Raw genomic sequence first — 14,750 nt, 5'->3', positions numbered from 1 at the left:
CCCCGGTACAGTAAAGCATTTAGATACACATTCATCTCAAATTGTGTGTTTAAATTGTGTGGAAGCCAGTGGGATATAAGCATGTGCTTAACTGCTTTGCTGAATAGACGTGAAATTAAGCACCCTCTTACATGCTTTGCTGGATCAGAGCTTTAACAGGGTAATGGCCGGGGAGACATTCTCGGTTAACTTAATACCCGCAGCTCTGAGTAGAGAGGCACAGTTTAAAATGACCCCTTTGTGACAAAGGAACAAAAGCCCCGTTATGGGGATGTGTGTGTGGGGCAGCCGTGGTGCCGGGCGGGGAGAGCTGTGCCAGCATGGCCAGGTCCCCAAAAGCAGCACCCAAAAAAGCCCCAGCACCACAGGGAGCACATTTTGGGGTGGTGATGGTCACCCCGAGCCTTCCTGCAGCACCGTGCCCCCATTGCACAAACTCACATGTAAACTTGGGAACCCAAAGCAGGGGTCCAGCTTGGAGCAGCTGCACTCCGTTGGCTGTGGTGGCACATCCTGGGGGACCCAGAGGTCTTGCCATACCTGGAGCTGGCCATGCAATGCAGAGCGCATCGTTCTGCTCCAGTGCAAGAAGAGGTGGTTGGTTGTGCCCTACGTGGCTTAATGGCTGAGCAGTCTTATTGTGGAGAAGGAGCAGCTTGTGCCAACGTGGATTAATTTGCTTTGAAGGTAGATTAAACTAAACAAGAATGGGACTTGCTCTTACAAAACAAACATTTCCTCCTGGAGTTATTCCTGCATAGCTTTCACACCTGGAATTGGCACACGTCCTCACAGCAGAGGTGACCCCGAGCAGTACGAGTCGTGGTGCCTTTGCAGATGTGAGGCTGCTGCTCCTAAACTCTCTGTGTTGCTCCAGCTGCCTCCTGCCTCTCACTTTACCAATGGTGGTGGCTACTTGGGAAACGGCTTGCGGGGGCCGAGGACAGCACGGGTTGTGCAGGGAACTTCTTTGCTTTACAGCACACCCTGGTGCACGCCAAGCCCAGGCACAATGTGCTGAGCAGCTCCTGGCACAGTGCTGTCCCCAAACTGCCTTTGTCTGGGGCTGTGTGTGGCTGCCCCTGAGCCGTGTCCTCCCGCAGGGATCGCTGTCTGCAACATCCCCTCGGCCGCCGTGGAGGAGACGGCCGACTCCACCGTCTGCCACGTGCTCAACCTCTACCGGCGCAACACGTGGCTCTACCAGGCGCTGCGGGAGGGCACGCGGGTGCAGAGCGTGGAGCAGATCCGGGAGGTGGCCTCTGGTGCTGCACGTATCCGCGGCGAGACGCTCGGCCTCATTGGCTTCGGTAGGTGGGCTGAGGGCGCAGGGAGGGATGAGATAAAAGGAGAGTTTGTGCAGCCAGAGCTACTGGGCTGAGATTGGGGGCATGTCCCATTGGGTTGGTGTGACATGCAGTCATCAGATCACAGAATGGTTGAGTTGGAAGAGACCTTAAAGCCCATCTGGTCCCAACCTCTGTCACAGTCAAGGACACCACCCACCAGGTCAGGCTGTGTGGGGCTCCATCCATCTTGGCCTTGGGCACCTCTAGGGATGGGGCAGCCGCAGCTCTGGGCAGCAATGCTGCAGCCTCACCACCCTCACTCAGAACAGAATTGCCCCTTTTTTATTTAATGCCATTCCCCCTTGTCCCTATCCCTATCTCCCCAACTAAAACACCACTTTTCTCCTCTTTATAAGCTCCCCGCAAGTACTGGGCATAGCCATAGACTCTTTTATGCTGATACTTAGGAGAAGGAGCCTCACTTGAGTCCCTGTGAAACCCAGCAGTGTCCTCCAAGTGACCAGAGCAGGCTGTGCTGCCTTGACACACAGCTACATCACCTCCCTCTTTCTGAGCCCTTTTGCCCAGCACAAAACAGTGCTTGTCTTCAGTTCACCCATAGCAATAGGTGGGACAGAGCTTGGACACCCACCTGCCGAGAGCTGATGCTCACACACAGAGGTGCACAGTGTGCACACCTGGCTGCTGTGGCTGGTTGCATTAATTCTCCTTCCCCTCCCGCAGGTCGCACGGCGCAGGCGGTTGCGGTCCGAGCCAAAGCGTTCGGCTTCAACGTGATATTCTACGACCCGTACCTGCAGGATGGGATAGAGCGGTCCCTGGGGGTGCAGCGGGTGTACACGCTCCAGGACCTGCTCTATCAGAGCGACTGTGTCTCGTTGCACTGCAACCTTAACGAACACAACCACCACCTCATCAACGACTTCACGATTAAGCAGGTAATTGCCTCACCAACAGCCGAGTGCCCTCTGCTCAGCACCCAAACCCAGGCGCTGCAGTCAGGTCCTGTGCTCATGCCCAGTGCCTTTGGGCTCCGAGACAGCTCCTTACACCATTTGTCCCTGTTTTTAATGGACAAATTCCCCTGTAAGCAGGCAGTGCACCAGGGGCCAGGATGGGGTTTGCCAACGCCAGCCAGCGTTGGGCCAGCTGTGGAAAGCCCTCTCACACCCAGCTCTCTTGTCTCTCCCCGCTGCCCCCAGATGAGGCAGGGAGCGTTCCTGGTGAACACGGCGCGTGGCGGGCTGGTGGATGAGAAGGCCTTAACTCAAGCCCTGAAGGAGGGTCGGATACGAGGGGCTGCCCTTGATGTGCATGAGTCGGAACCCTTCAGGTAAAGCTCCGTGCGGTCCCTTCCTCAGCATCACACACACACAACTGCAGGGAGCCCGGCGGCCCCAGCAGACACCCAGTGCAGCCCAGGAGCCCTTTGCCATTCTTAACACCTTCTATTCTCTTTTCAAACGTTGGCTAATTTATTTTTCCCCCCCTGCTGTCCCCAGTTTTGCTCAAGGCCCGTTGAAAGATGCTCCTAATTTAATCTGCACCCCGCACACGGCCTGGTACAGCGAGCAGGCATCGCTGGAGATGAGAGAAGCTGCTGCTACTGAAATCCGGCGTGCCATCACAGGTACAGCCCTTCTGCAGGGCCCTGAGCTGCAGCTTTCCATGGCCTCATCCAGCTGCAGACAGGGGGGGTCCCAGCCCTAATTTTCTTCCACTTTTCTGTCACTGGGACATGTTAGAAGCTGAAGATGATTGGGATGGAAGGGATGTTAAAGAGCACGTCCAAATGGTGCAGGAATGCAGCTTGCTCCACAGTGATGCTCCAGCAGATGGGTGGTTCTTTTGGCCTAAAACTTATCCCTATCCTTCACCCCATGGCAGTGCTTCACTATGGGCTGCCCCGTGCTTTGAAATGGGGCTGAAGGGGGCAGCTACTCCAAAGGCAGCACAGGAGAGGTCTCCAACCGTGACCTTTGGGATACCCAGCTCATCTGCTGGGGCCCTCATTTCTCCCTCTTTTCTCCCCCTTTCCACTAACAAATAGAGAGAAAAAGAATAATTGTAGCTTTATTATAGGGTAATACAGCAACAGGGTGCCTGACACGTGCTTATCTTTAATACCGACTCCAGGGCGCATCCCAGAAAGCCTAAGGAACTGCGTGAACAAGGAATTCTTTGTCACAACAGCTCCGTGGTCAGTAATAGATCAGCAGGCGATCCATCCAGAGCTCAATGGTGCCACATACAGGTAAGCCAGAGAAAAGGACGGTCACGGGCAGGGCTGGCCCTGCAGAGGTGCTGTCAGGGGACTGCAGGCACGTTTCCTTATGCTGCTGCTGGTGGGGCAGCACTCATCCGTAGGGCAGCTCCTAAAGTGCCGAAGCTCCAGCAACAAGCAGGACAAAACTTACACACTGAACAAGGGACTGCAGACCTGCGCTGTTTGTGTGCACAGCCTGGGCCTGCTCACAAACAAAGGAGTCCAAATACAGGGCTACATCCAAATGGCCTGATGGTTTCCACTGAAATCCCTAAGATCTCTTGCTTGGCTGTGGGAGGCTCCGCACACACCAGTATCATGTTGTGCTATAGGGAAAAGGCACATCCCTAGCAGGGCTGTGAGGCAGGTAGGACCCCATCCCTAGCAGAGCTGTGAGTGCGAGGCTCTGAGCAGTGTGTGTGCCCTGGCCCTGCACACTCACAGCTCTGACCAGCAAAAACGTGAGGCCAGACCACCCACAGGTGGTGAAAGCATCCTCCTTAACCCGCACCCCTGTGAGGTGCTGCGTCCCACCAGGCCCTGCTGAGCTCCACAGTAAGGAATCTCCCCTCGTGGCAGCGGGCAGAGCAGCTCCTCCCAGCTTCTCCTTTCTCAAACTCAGTGTCCCCTCTTGGAATGCATATGGCTCACCCTGCTGTCTGTCAGATACAGAATCACCCAGCAAAGGGCAATGTAGAGCCATCTCTGCTCACCCATTCCTGCTTTAAGCCCACGCACTGGGCCTACAGCAGCGATGAATTACCTTTGCTCCCCTTCCCCCCCATGGTTGGGTCCCCAGGTGAGGTGACAGCGGCTGCCTCTCTTCCTCACACCAGGTACCCTCCCGGGATGGTCAGCGTGGCACCAGGAGGAATCCCAGCAGCCATGGAGGGCATCATGCCCGGGGGCATCCCTGTGACTCACAACCTCCCCACGGTGGCACATCCTTCCCAAGCTCCATCTCCGAACCAGCCCACAAAACACGGCGACAACAGGGAACATCCCAACGAGCAATAGCAGAGAATTTACAGCAACAAAACCCTGCGATAAAACTCGGGACCAAGAGACGTTGGGAAAAAAAAAATAAAGAAAGAAGTTCCACAAAGATGAAATTTGGATACGAAATTCGTAACGTTGAGTTTTGATGCATCGTTGGATGTTCCAGTGTTACCGACACAGTGACAGCAGCCAAGACTGGGGGGAAGCCCTGAAGGCGGCACCTGCTCACTGAAGAGCTGAAAACTGAGATGTGATACGTTAAGGATGGAAGTGCTCGACTTCTGTTATTGTGTGTTCAGTTTCCTTCATCTGTGCATCACCCACATGAATAACGTTTGTTTTCCCCCTCGGTTCCTTGGGAAGAACAGGATGCGCGCACCTGTTGAACTATTGCATTAAGCAATCCTTACCGAGTTAACATAGAAATGGAAGAGGAAACCGCGACGCGGCTTCAGCCCTTCCCTTACTCTTGTTTGTGGTTCCCTCTGACAGCAGGAGGCACCAACACCGGCTTAGCAAAGCAATGAAATCCTTCTTGCTGCCTCCTGGTATGAGCCAGGAGCGCCCCTGCCAGGCTGGGGGCAGAGGGCTGGGAGGGCAGAAGAACAACCAGCTGTCGGTAAGGGGAGCCGCGCTCACAGCCCTGCGATGATGCAACGGAGGTGGGGGGGGGGGGGGAAGAAAAAGAAGAAGAAAAAAATAAAAAGGAAAAAAAAAAAAGAAAGAAGAAAGTATTACGTTTCACACACTATTTGTACTCAAATATATTTTCTCAGTTTTAAATCTGCAGCTATTTTATCAAGTGGAAAAAAAGAGTCTTGAGCTGGAAAAGGGTTCAAGAGTAACGTTGCATTTCCTTATGTCTCAGGAAACACTTTTTATGGTAACTTGTCGGACTGTCTATGAACAAAACCCACTTTTTTAGACGTTGATAAAAGTCTTCTTTTCTTCACGTGATATTTTATACAAGAACACTGCAAGATGTGCTATTAGACGTGACTGATTTTAACAGGTCCTGTTAGGTTTGTATCGGCTAGTTACATGTTATATTCATAGTCTTTTGTGAACCATCGCCTTTTTGTTTCTATAACGATGGCCTCTTTGGAGCCTTCCTATGGGTACCTTCCTGTTTCTGTGACAAAGGAACCTTAAAGCTGTCCCAAACAGAAGAGCAAAAACAAACCAACCCAGTGGCTGTCAGCAGTACGTTTTGGTTTTAGTGTGTTACCGTTCCTGTATTTGTTTCTTGTAAAGGTGGACATTTAGCGTTCAGTGCAGTTTTCAATAAAAAAAAGTGATAAAATTTCTATAATTTCTGGGAGGTGGGAGCTCACTGCGCTGCCCCAGCGCACCACATTGTCCCAGCGCACCACGTTGTCCCAACACCACGTTGTCCCAGCGCACCACGTTGTCCCAGCGCACCACGTCAGCTAATGCTCAGCAGCAAGGAGCTGCACGGCTTGGTTCTGCTGAGTGCGGAGGAAAAGGTGGCACTGATGTTTGGGTTTGGAATTGCATTATGAAGAAGCAAGCTCTGGGAGCTTTCCTTTGGCTGTGAGTTGCGTTGCTCCCCCGGCAGCAGGCTCACAGTGCAGCTCTGCAGCCAAACCAGCAGTGGGTGCAGGTGAAGGCAGGCGGCTTCCAATGCAGTAGAGATGAAGCGATGCTGGTTAAAGCCAAAAGGAAGCATCCTAACGTTCAGTGTTAGCTCTGCTGATGGGCTGTGAGCAGCAGCCGTGCATGCAAAGCCGATGCCTGGAAGGAGGAAGGGAAGAGCAGCACCACGGCTGGGATCTGCATGGGCGATGCAGAGCAACTCTCAGCTGGGAGCTGAGGAGTGAGGGAAGCAGAGCTGAACAGCTGCTGCTGGAGATGCACGCTCAGGACTTTGCTGACAGCCACACTGCTGTGTTCACAGCCCACGGCAGGCAGGGAGGATGGCAGAGCAGCTCACAACACTCCAAATAAAGCCACCAACCATTAAAAAGGGGGGGAAGTTGCTGAGCAAAGAAGCAAGCAAGTCCTTTAAGGCCACACAAACCTGCTTTGTTGGCTGTGTCCAACCAGTTCTAGTCACACTCGCCCTAAGCCATGCAGCGGGACTCGGCAAGAACCCAGGATTACTGAATTTTAATATATTAAAACCAAAAGAAATACAGGGATTGTCCACTGAGCCGTTCATAAACAGAACCAGAAAACCAACCAGGTGTGAAGGAGGGAGCAAGGAAAGCCAAGATCCGTGCCAGGAAAGCGTTTGCTACTGTGAGCAACAGGGAGGGACATAACATGAGAGGCAAAGGTTGTGTGCTCAGCTGAAGGAGCAGAGCTTCAAGGTAGCATTAGCAAATTCATCTCAGTATCTGTCAGCTTTCAAGTAGTAATTCAACAACACCCACGAACATACACTGAGTACTTGTGCTAGCACAAAGCAGGGTTTGCATCTCTTTAATCTACAAGTACATGAGGTTTGGATCACTTTGATTTTGAAAGGATACTTCCCCAGTTCCGGATGGACCAGGGAAGCTCATTAACCTGAACATACCATTGTACAGCACATCGGAACAAAACAATAGTGATAAAGAAAGCCAGGAGCTCTGAAGTACCAGGACTGCCCTCTCACACCAGAGCTACACACACATGGGAGTGCAGTGCACGCCTTAACAGCTGGCACTCATTGAGGATGCTGCAGGCTGCCCACACCAAGCTCAGGGGAGGGACAGGCGTGTGCAGAGAGCAGGGCTCAGGGCAGGTTTGTTCTCCCCAATGTTGAATGGAAGCTTTACTTCCTTTAGCAGAGCATTACTGTGAACATAAGGGGCAGGGGGCACAGGGAAGGGTGCTGCAGGACATCGCACAGCCCTCTAAGCAGCTTCCTGCAGGCAGGAGCTTCTCCTTCCATCCATTCAGTTCCTGCAGCTCCCCGACAGCCCAGCTTTGGCCATCAATGAGACGAGGGGTAAAAGGGCTTCGCTGCAAGTTAAGAATAAAAATAAAACCAACTTAGAAAGCAAACTTGGGGCCAAAAACCTCTTCGGTGGCAGCAGCTCCCTGTCAGTTCAGGCCAATCGTTCACACACTGCAGGGAAACGCGCACTCTTCCAGCTGCTGTTTGCGCATGCACCAGAGGAGCCTGAATGGCCAAAAGCAATAACCATGTGAAGGAACCTCAGTGGGAGCTGTGAGGGGAAAACTGCTCCATCAATGCAGCACTTGGTTCTGTCTGTGCTGTCGGTGCCATCACGTTGATGGAGGAGCTGTGCGCATTTCAACGCCATCTAAGCAGCATTTGGAAGGGAAAATAAAACAAGCAGCAAATTCCTCAGGGATTCCCCAGCTCTCCGCTATGTAACAGTATGTGCTATGGGGGCTTCTTTCCAAACCCTAGTTTAAACAATTGCATCTACTGCTAAATTCCTTATGGAACCTCCACGCCATCCAAAGTGCTTTTCAAGAACACCTGAATTGCACTGCATGTGTAAAAACCGGCATCAACCTTTAGTGTTTGCATGAGCTTCGTAGATCAGCTTCACCCATCGCAGGTTAACATGGCTACAGTTATCAAATAGAATAAAATCGCTACTGGAGAATATACTCTGAGCTTAACAATCTTAGGAACTTACATAAGTTTAAAGTATGGCCACATCAATCGACATGCAAGGAATTCCCAAGGGTTACAGACTGAGAAATACATAACGCGGTGCTTTGGAAAACAACTGCAGCACAGATGCTTCTTGTTTTTAATCACAACTGCTGAGTGGATCCTCGCTAGGCTGACCGACTGACCCTTCACACTGATGCTTTTCCATTGGCAGCAACGTTTCAAGTTGACGAAGGAATCAATGATGGAACGCCGTGTCGTTTGTATCGCAGCAAGAAGGGAGCTGTGACCGTGCAAAGCTCCCCATCACATCTCGAGTTCTCAGATTTCACACAATTCCATTTAGCGTTTACGTACTGGAATCAAATCCCGATACTTCAGGTCACAGCTCGGAATAAATATCCTTAAGTATAATGAAAGGAATCTAACTAGGAAAGGAAGGGGGAAGGAGGGAGGGGAGGGGGAAAAAACCAAACCCAAAAGCAAAAAGACTTGTTCAGGAAACAAATCATTTCACTCCATGAAAAATTCAGCTTCTCTTCCAGTTTGTTCCATAGAGTTCAGGTTTTATTTGTGGGCACAGCAGTAACTGAAATAGAAGTAAAATGAACGTGGGTTTGCTTACGACTTGCTGTGGGTATTTTGTGCAAAGAAAAGACAAAAGAAACCTCACCGCCTGACGTGGGCACCGCTGAGCTTCCACATGGAAGGGCCTTTCATAGGAACCTGCCAGAGTATCTGCAGGTGATGGAGGATGCCAGCTTCTACTGCAACAGAATCTCAAAGGGAAGAGAGATCCGCCTAACGTGTGCTTTGTAAGTGCCCTTATCTGAAAAACTTCTCTGCAATCATTAAGATGCTGGTATGCTTCTCCTATTACACAATCTCTTACACAACCACATGCGGTACATTTATAGACAGATTTACAATCAGAAAGAAAAGTGTTTTTGTGGGGTTGGTTTTTGTTTTTTCCTGTCTTGATAATAAAATTAGGTGTTCTGTTTCTCTTTTGTTTTATACAAACTGTAGTCCGGCCCATTTAGCGCTCTCCATGCAGCAGATGAGCTTCTAGACTCTCCCCATGCTGGTTAGAACAATCCCCTTTGCAGCATGTTTCTTCTAGAATTAGGTTGTTCCACAACAAACGGCTATAGCACAACGCTAACTCCAGGTCAGACACTACGTGCTGGTCATTTGCTTTTCCAAATTCACCCATCATTCATCATCGTCATCTTCATCTTCCTCGCCATCAGAAAGGGATGTACAAGGGCGGATCTGTCGGTAGCGATCGAGCCACTTCTCCACCATCTGGGTGACCAGAGGATGGTTGCGCCTGCGAGAGCTCTTCTGCATGGCCACCAGGACCCCTCCTTCTGTCACACAGCAGTCCAGCCACTCCCGGAGCAGCTTTTCTTGCTGCTCCTCGTTACCTATCTTTGGGAAGGGAGAGAGAGAACAGATTGAGAACGAGGTGGGTAGCAACAGGACAAGGGGGAACGGTTTTAAACTGGGACAGGGGAGGTTTAGGTTGGATATGAGGAGGAAGTTTTTCACCCAGAGGGTGGTGACGCACTGGAACAGGTTGCCCAAGGAGGCTGTGGATGCTCCATCCCTGCAGGCATTCAAGGCCAGGCTGGATGTGGCTCTGGGCAGCCTGGGCTGCTGGCTGGCACATAGCAGGGGGTTGGAACTGGATGAGCACTGTGGGCCTTCCCCCACATCCACAGTTAATTGTAGTGGCTCCTTGTCATTATCATAATTATTAAAGAAGTAAAGTTGTGTTTCACTCTAAGAGGAGACAGACCATGCTGTAAATACTGGCCAATAATTATGCTGCATCCATAACAAGAAAATTCAGCCTGGCGTTAGTGTCAGAGTCTTTATTTGCAGGTCCTTCCAAGGTACACCTGTACCCTGCATGGTTATTTACATTCAACTTACAGACCTACAAATAAACACCAAATAGAAGGAAGAAACACACTTGAGAATGACCTCAGGTGATGAGGAGGGGAGCAGCATTAATACACCCAAACAGCCTATTCCTGACCACTCTCTGAACTGCAGGAACACGGATGCTGAGGCCAGAAGGAGCTGTGAAGAAGACTGGCAGCTACTGGGTTATTTCTTACCTCTTGAGCAGAAAGGAAGTGAATGTGCAGTAATTTCCTCTCGCTATCCACCAAGGGTAGAAATGTAACAGTAACATCATCGTCAGTGTTCAAGTTAGCACCAGCACCTCGATTGCCATACCCATCGTTCTCCATGGCAACCAGAGCAGAGAAATGGCCCCTCGTGTAGCCCAGAGCAATAGGACTTTTCCAACAAAAACTCTGTTCCCATAACAAAGGCAAATACACACCTACAACAACAGGGGATAAAGGATGAGACTCAGAACTGCAATCAAGGTCTACAAGCATGGGTTTTGCTACAGAGCTTTTGGTTTGGTCCACGCTGATCCCAGTCACGCTGCCCAGAGGAGCCAATTCATTGTAACTGAGCTGGCACAGCAGTCAAGTGGATCTGCAATGGCACGAGGTTTGGCAAAAGCCACTGCAGTTCCACCAGCATCACATCATTGACCCCCTACAATCCATGATTAACAAAAGGAAGGTTAGGAAAGCAGTCTTACATTGGCTTTTTTTTTAATGTTAAGATTTATATACAAAATATAAGAAGATTCCAATGACAGAAATAAAAGCTACAGTTAAGTGTCTATTTTTACCAGGACAAGAATCCTGCCATCTGCTTGCAAAAGCCTATTATTAAAAGAACGTTCTGTGTTAAGCATTATTCAGCATCTAAGCACGCGGCCCATTCCAGAGACAATTCGACCTCTCATCAACATCATATAAATAAATTAACCCGCATCAATTATGCACATGGAGGCTCCAAAAGCAGCAAGACCAACCACCAGAACCTGACACCGCTTTGCTCACATTTGGAGAAAGGATAAAGAAAAGAAAGCACTGACGGCACAGGTTCCAAAGGCAATAAGCTGTTTTACCTCCCTTCCATTTTTAGCAATAAGGAGAGTAATTCGTTTGAGGAACAGCGAGTCTCAACAACAAGAGCAGAACCCTTTTCTAGGAAGAGATCTAAGCCTTGGTGCGTATTGCTGTGAGACAACTTGGGCAAAAGCAAAGCAAGCCTTACCTTGTGACAGCTTAAAAATAGCCGTGCATAAACTTAAGTGCACATGTAGCATAGCAACCTTTCATAGTACAGCTGCTGCCAGCAAGTTAGGGACAGACGCTGCAGCAAAACAAGGCACTTGGTTCCTCCTCCAGCATCCATGGGCACCGCAGGGCAGCGGTAAGGTGGCAATGTGAGGCAGGGGGTGCTTTGGGAGGTTTTTATTTAAGCTTAAAACTCAGCTTTTCTACAAAAAAGAATGAGCAAGCTCTCAGTATTCCCTGCTCAACCCAAGAGATGCAGAACAAGGGCTAAGTGTTAACCTGAGGACGTGTGAAGCACTAACATGTGGGCAAGGAAGGCTTATCCCAGCACCCTCGGGGTGAACACTCATCTCTTCCCCAGGTTACAATCGTGTTTATCAGACAAACCCCACAGAAAAGAGAAGGGGCTCCCAGCTACCCAGGCAGCATCCACAACACATTTCGTTGCTCCAACCCGATCTGCTAACAGAGTCACTTCTTCCCTGTTCAATCCTGAAAGCTGTATATTCATGCAGCTAGACCAGGAGATGCTTCAGCTCAGGTGAACGGATCTGTTGCTATCAGAGCCTAAATATTTAAAGAAGCACGAAGCACTGACTGCAATCTAGGTGACCAGAAGGCTGTGAGTTATGGCATTCACAGCAAGGTTGCCAGGTCAGAACAAGGAATTCCTGGAGAAAAAGAAAACTGATCAGCAAGGAGGTTTGGGGGCTGGATAGGAAGCTTAGATCACCGTTCAGTGTGCTACAAGCATGCTGTTAAGAAAAGCATTTCAAGAAGCTTTCATCCATCTTTACTGTAACCCACGCTACCCTTCCTTGTTCTTTTTTTGGTTAATGTGATCTTAAACATAGACCAAAGGGCTATAATTGAGTCACAGAACTCTGAGCATGGCTCAAAGCTTCTGAGAAGGGAACACACGCCAGGCAGAGCTCACAGGCACTGAACAGTCTTGTACCACTCACAGGAGACGCGTCTTGCTGGCCCACGCTGCTCTGCATGCAAGGGCTGTCCAGCCTCTTGGTTTCAGCTGTGCTGCCAGCATTTAATTAGCAGACATTAACCACAAAAATGCAGCTGGACGGGGCAAGAAGTGACTGCAGGTAATTTGACACAGGAGTCCCGAGTTCACCTGCTGTGCATCCCAGCTCAGTTCACCGCTCATTAACATCAGTCTGCCTGCATTCCTGGAAGCACACGTTTAGCAAGAGGCTGTCCCGTGCACCTGGGTACCTCCTGGATCACCGAGCAAGAAAACAATTTCAGCTCGTTTAGGCCTCACACCTGTTTGCCTTAATGTCCAATTACAGAACAAAAACATTTGGCAACCACTCAGCCTTTAAGCCAGAAGCAACTGAAACCCCAAAGGATGGTGTCTGTATATGACTAACTGCTCTTACTTTCATCATCTGAAATGAAACACAAAGCTACAAAGAGCAGCAGATTTTATGCTCTCTGAAGTACTCCCCCATTCCTTGGGCAAGATGTTTTGTCACTGTCCAAAACAGCCACACAGCTTCCACTATAGACTGTAAGCAGTTACAGCGGGTTATACTTCACCTCAATTCTTTTTCATAGGATGGACTGGCCACCTTACCCAGTTTGCCAACTTCATTTTTGCTCACAAAGAGCAGGATCTAGAGCAGCCTCAGGAAGTTCTCTACTAGGCTCTAAACAAACAAACAACACACACAGGTCTAAACAATGCTGGGTAGGAGTCAGGGAGAGGTGCACGAGCCAGGAAGATGAACCATGGGCTGAAGGAATGCCCTAACACACCCTGTCACACAGCTGCAGGGCCAGACTGACCACTGCTTTCCACGTCTGTTATGCTTACAGCTGAGCATGATGCTTCCAATCCCCTTTCCTGCAAACAGGGAAATGCTGAAGTGTTACCATCTAATAAGTTGGTGAGTCACCCAAAAACACTTGACTTCTAAAATAGAAGGAATTCTTAAGGTATCTACACACACCTAATCAACACAGAACCCATTATGTTTATCTTAAAGACGGCTAGGCTGTTTGCCCAGAGTGCACAAGCAGCAAGAATCCAGCCCAGCTACCCAAAGCTACAGCACTAGCTGAGAAGCAGGCCAATATTTACATCACACTTAGGTTTCAGCCATTTAACACTCTGCAGCATCACAGAGAATTTAAGAATTGCCTTTCAACCTTATCATGGAATTTCCCTCTGCAGAAGATGATTGGCCTTATCAGTTGACCAATATTTGGTAATCACGTGTAACCAAGTTACCTAATCTTACAGCTCGCACAACAGACTGCCAGTAGAGCACGTGTGAAGAGCACTCATTTTCCAGCTTCGGTGGCGTACATTCAAGCAAGCAGCCACTTCTTGAAGTGCTAAAAGAACTTGGTCATTCTCCTCCCTGCTTTACATTTCTCCACCTTCCCTCATACACACAGGCTTTGAGGACAATTCCTCTTCACCTCTGTTAGGGCTGCTTCAATCCACCTGCTTTGTGCTGCAGAACAACAAGGCAAAAAGCACCCAGCAAATCCCACTGCCATTCTACTGAGAAACCATGCCAGTATGAACAGTGCAGACACCTTTAGCCCACCTCTCCCCACGTTTATCGTATGCTGCAGCGGAGTCTCCTGCAGGAAATGCTAAGTGCAATTTAAGTTAAAACAAACATTCATAGCCGCTAATAGCACAGACAGGCAGAATTTCAAATGCCATTTAATAGGCCTGTGCCTTACAGCAGTAGGAACCATACAACTTTGGGAAAGTTTTCACTAAGCAGAACGTTTCGGATAAATTACAGGCTGAGAGCACATTGAATGGAGGCAAAAATGTTTTGTTTTGAAACTGTGGTTACAGGCCGCGTGCCCACCATACACTGAAGAATTGGAAGCTTTGAGTGGTTTCTTCTGTTCTCTTTAACAGCAGAAGAGTTTACCTACGACGCAACTCCACCCCTTTCCATCTATCTAGTAGTTGGTGTCACTTCTTGAGCTTCCTTTACGACTTACAGCTGAACATTAGTTAACATTGAACTTGAAAATATACAGGCTTACCTTGAAAGCGGGTATATCCTAACGTTTCTCCTCGGAAACTCTTATAATATTTTACTCCATAAACTATAATTGGTCTTCTAAGAATATGTGCAAGTACAAAAATGTGTGTCTGCTCCAAACTTGCTCCAGGCTGAAACAAAGACAATGCAGACAGCATTTGAAAGAGATCTTATCCTCTCTACTTTGGAATTTGACAGTTATTCTCCAAAGTGAGGCAGAAAACGCTTTTAAGGGCTATCTAGAATAAAATGAAAGAGTATAAGACTGTTGCCTATCAGTTGGAGATAAGCAAAACCACTCCAGCGTGCAAAAGAACTTTGTCTGTCTGTAATAATTCTTTGTCCTGTCTTCCCAATACAGCC

The 14,750-nt window shown here is 49.3% G+C and overlaps 2 protein-coding genes across 7 annotated transcripts in view; one reads left to right on the top strand and one right to left on the bottom strand.

Moving 5' to 3' along the window:
- Positions 1-6,556, top strand: part of CTBP2 (C-terminal binding protein 2) — a 92,615-nt gene extending 86,059 nt beyond the window's left edge. For all 4 annotated transcript variants that reach the window (XM_072339450.1, XM_072339452.1, XM_072339451.1 and 1 more), the window contains 6 exons: positions 1,104-1,310; positions 2,034-2,248; positions 2,513-2,643; positions 2,813-2,940; positions 3,447-3,564; positions 4,413-6,556. In XM_072339450.1, coding sequence (XP_072195551.1) covers positions 1,104-1,310; positions 2,034-2,248; positions 2,513-2,643; positions 2,813-2,940; positions 3,447-3,564; positions 4,413-4,593 — 980 coding nt within the window. In that variant the 3' untranslated portion in view covers positions 4,594-6,556. The remainder of the gene's footprint in view (positions 1-1,103; positions 1,311-2,033; positions 2,249-2,512; positions 2,644-2,812; positions 2,941-3,446; positions 3,565-4,412) is intronic.
- Positions 6,557-9,115: 2,559 nt separating this feature from the next.
- ZRANB1 (zinc finger RANBP2-type containing 1) overlaps positions 9,116-14,750 on the bottom strand; it is a 29,444-nt gene continuing 23,809 nt past the window's right edge. For all 3 annotated transcript variants that reach the window (XM_072339455.1, XM_072339453.1, XM_072339454.1), the window contains 3 exons: positions 14,389-14,518; positions 10,303-10,532; positions 9,116-9,607 (listed from right to left, as the gene is read on the bottom strand). In XM_072339455.1, the coding sequence (XP_072195556.1) occupies positions 9,389-9,607; positions 10,303-10,532; positions 14,389-14,518 (579 nt within the window). In that variant the 3' untranslated portion in view covers positions 9,116-9,388. The remainder of the gene's footprint in view (positions 9,608-10,302; positions 10,533-14,388; positions 14,519-14,750) is intronic.

The sequence above is a fragment of the Excalfactoria chinensis genome, chromosome 6, assembly GCF_039878825.1.
Source record: "Excalfactoria chinensis isolate bCotChi1 chromosome 6, bCotChi1.hap2, whole genome shotgun sequence".
Lineage (NCBI taxonomy): Eukaryota > Metazoa > Chordata > Aves > Galliformes > Phasianidae > Excalfactoria > Excalfactoria chinensis.
Note: the sequence above shows the minus strand (reverse complement) of the source record. Positions and strands in the feature narration are given on the sequence as shown.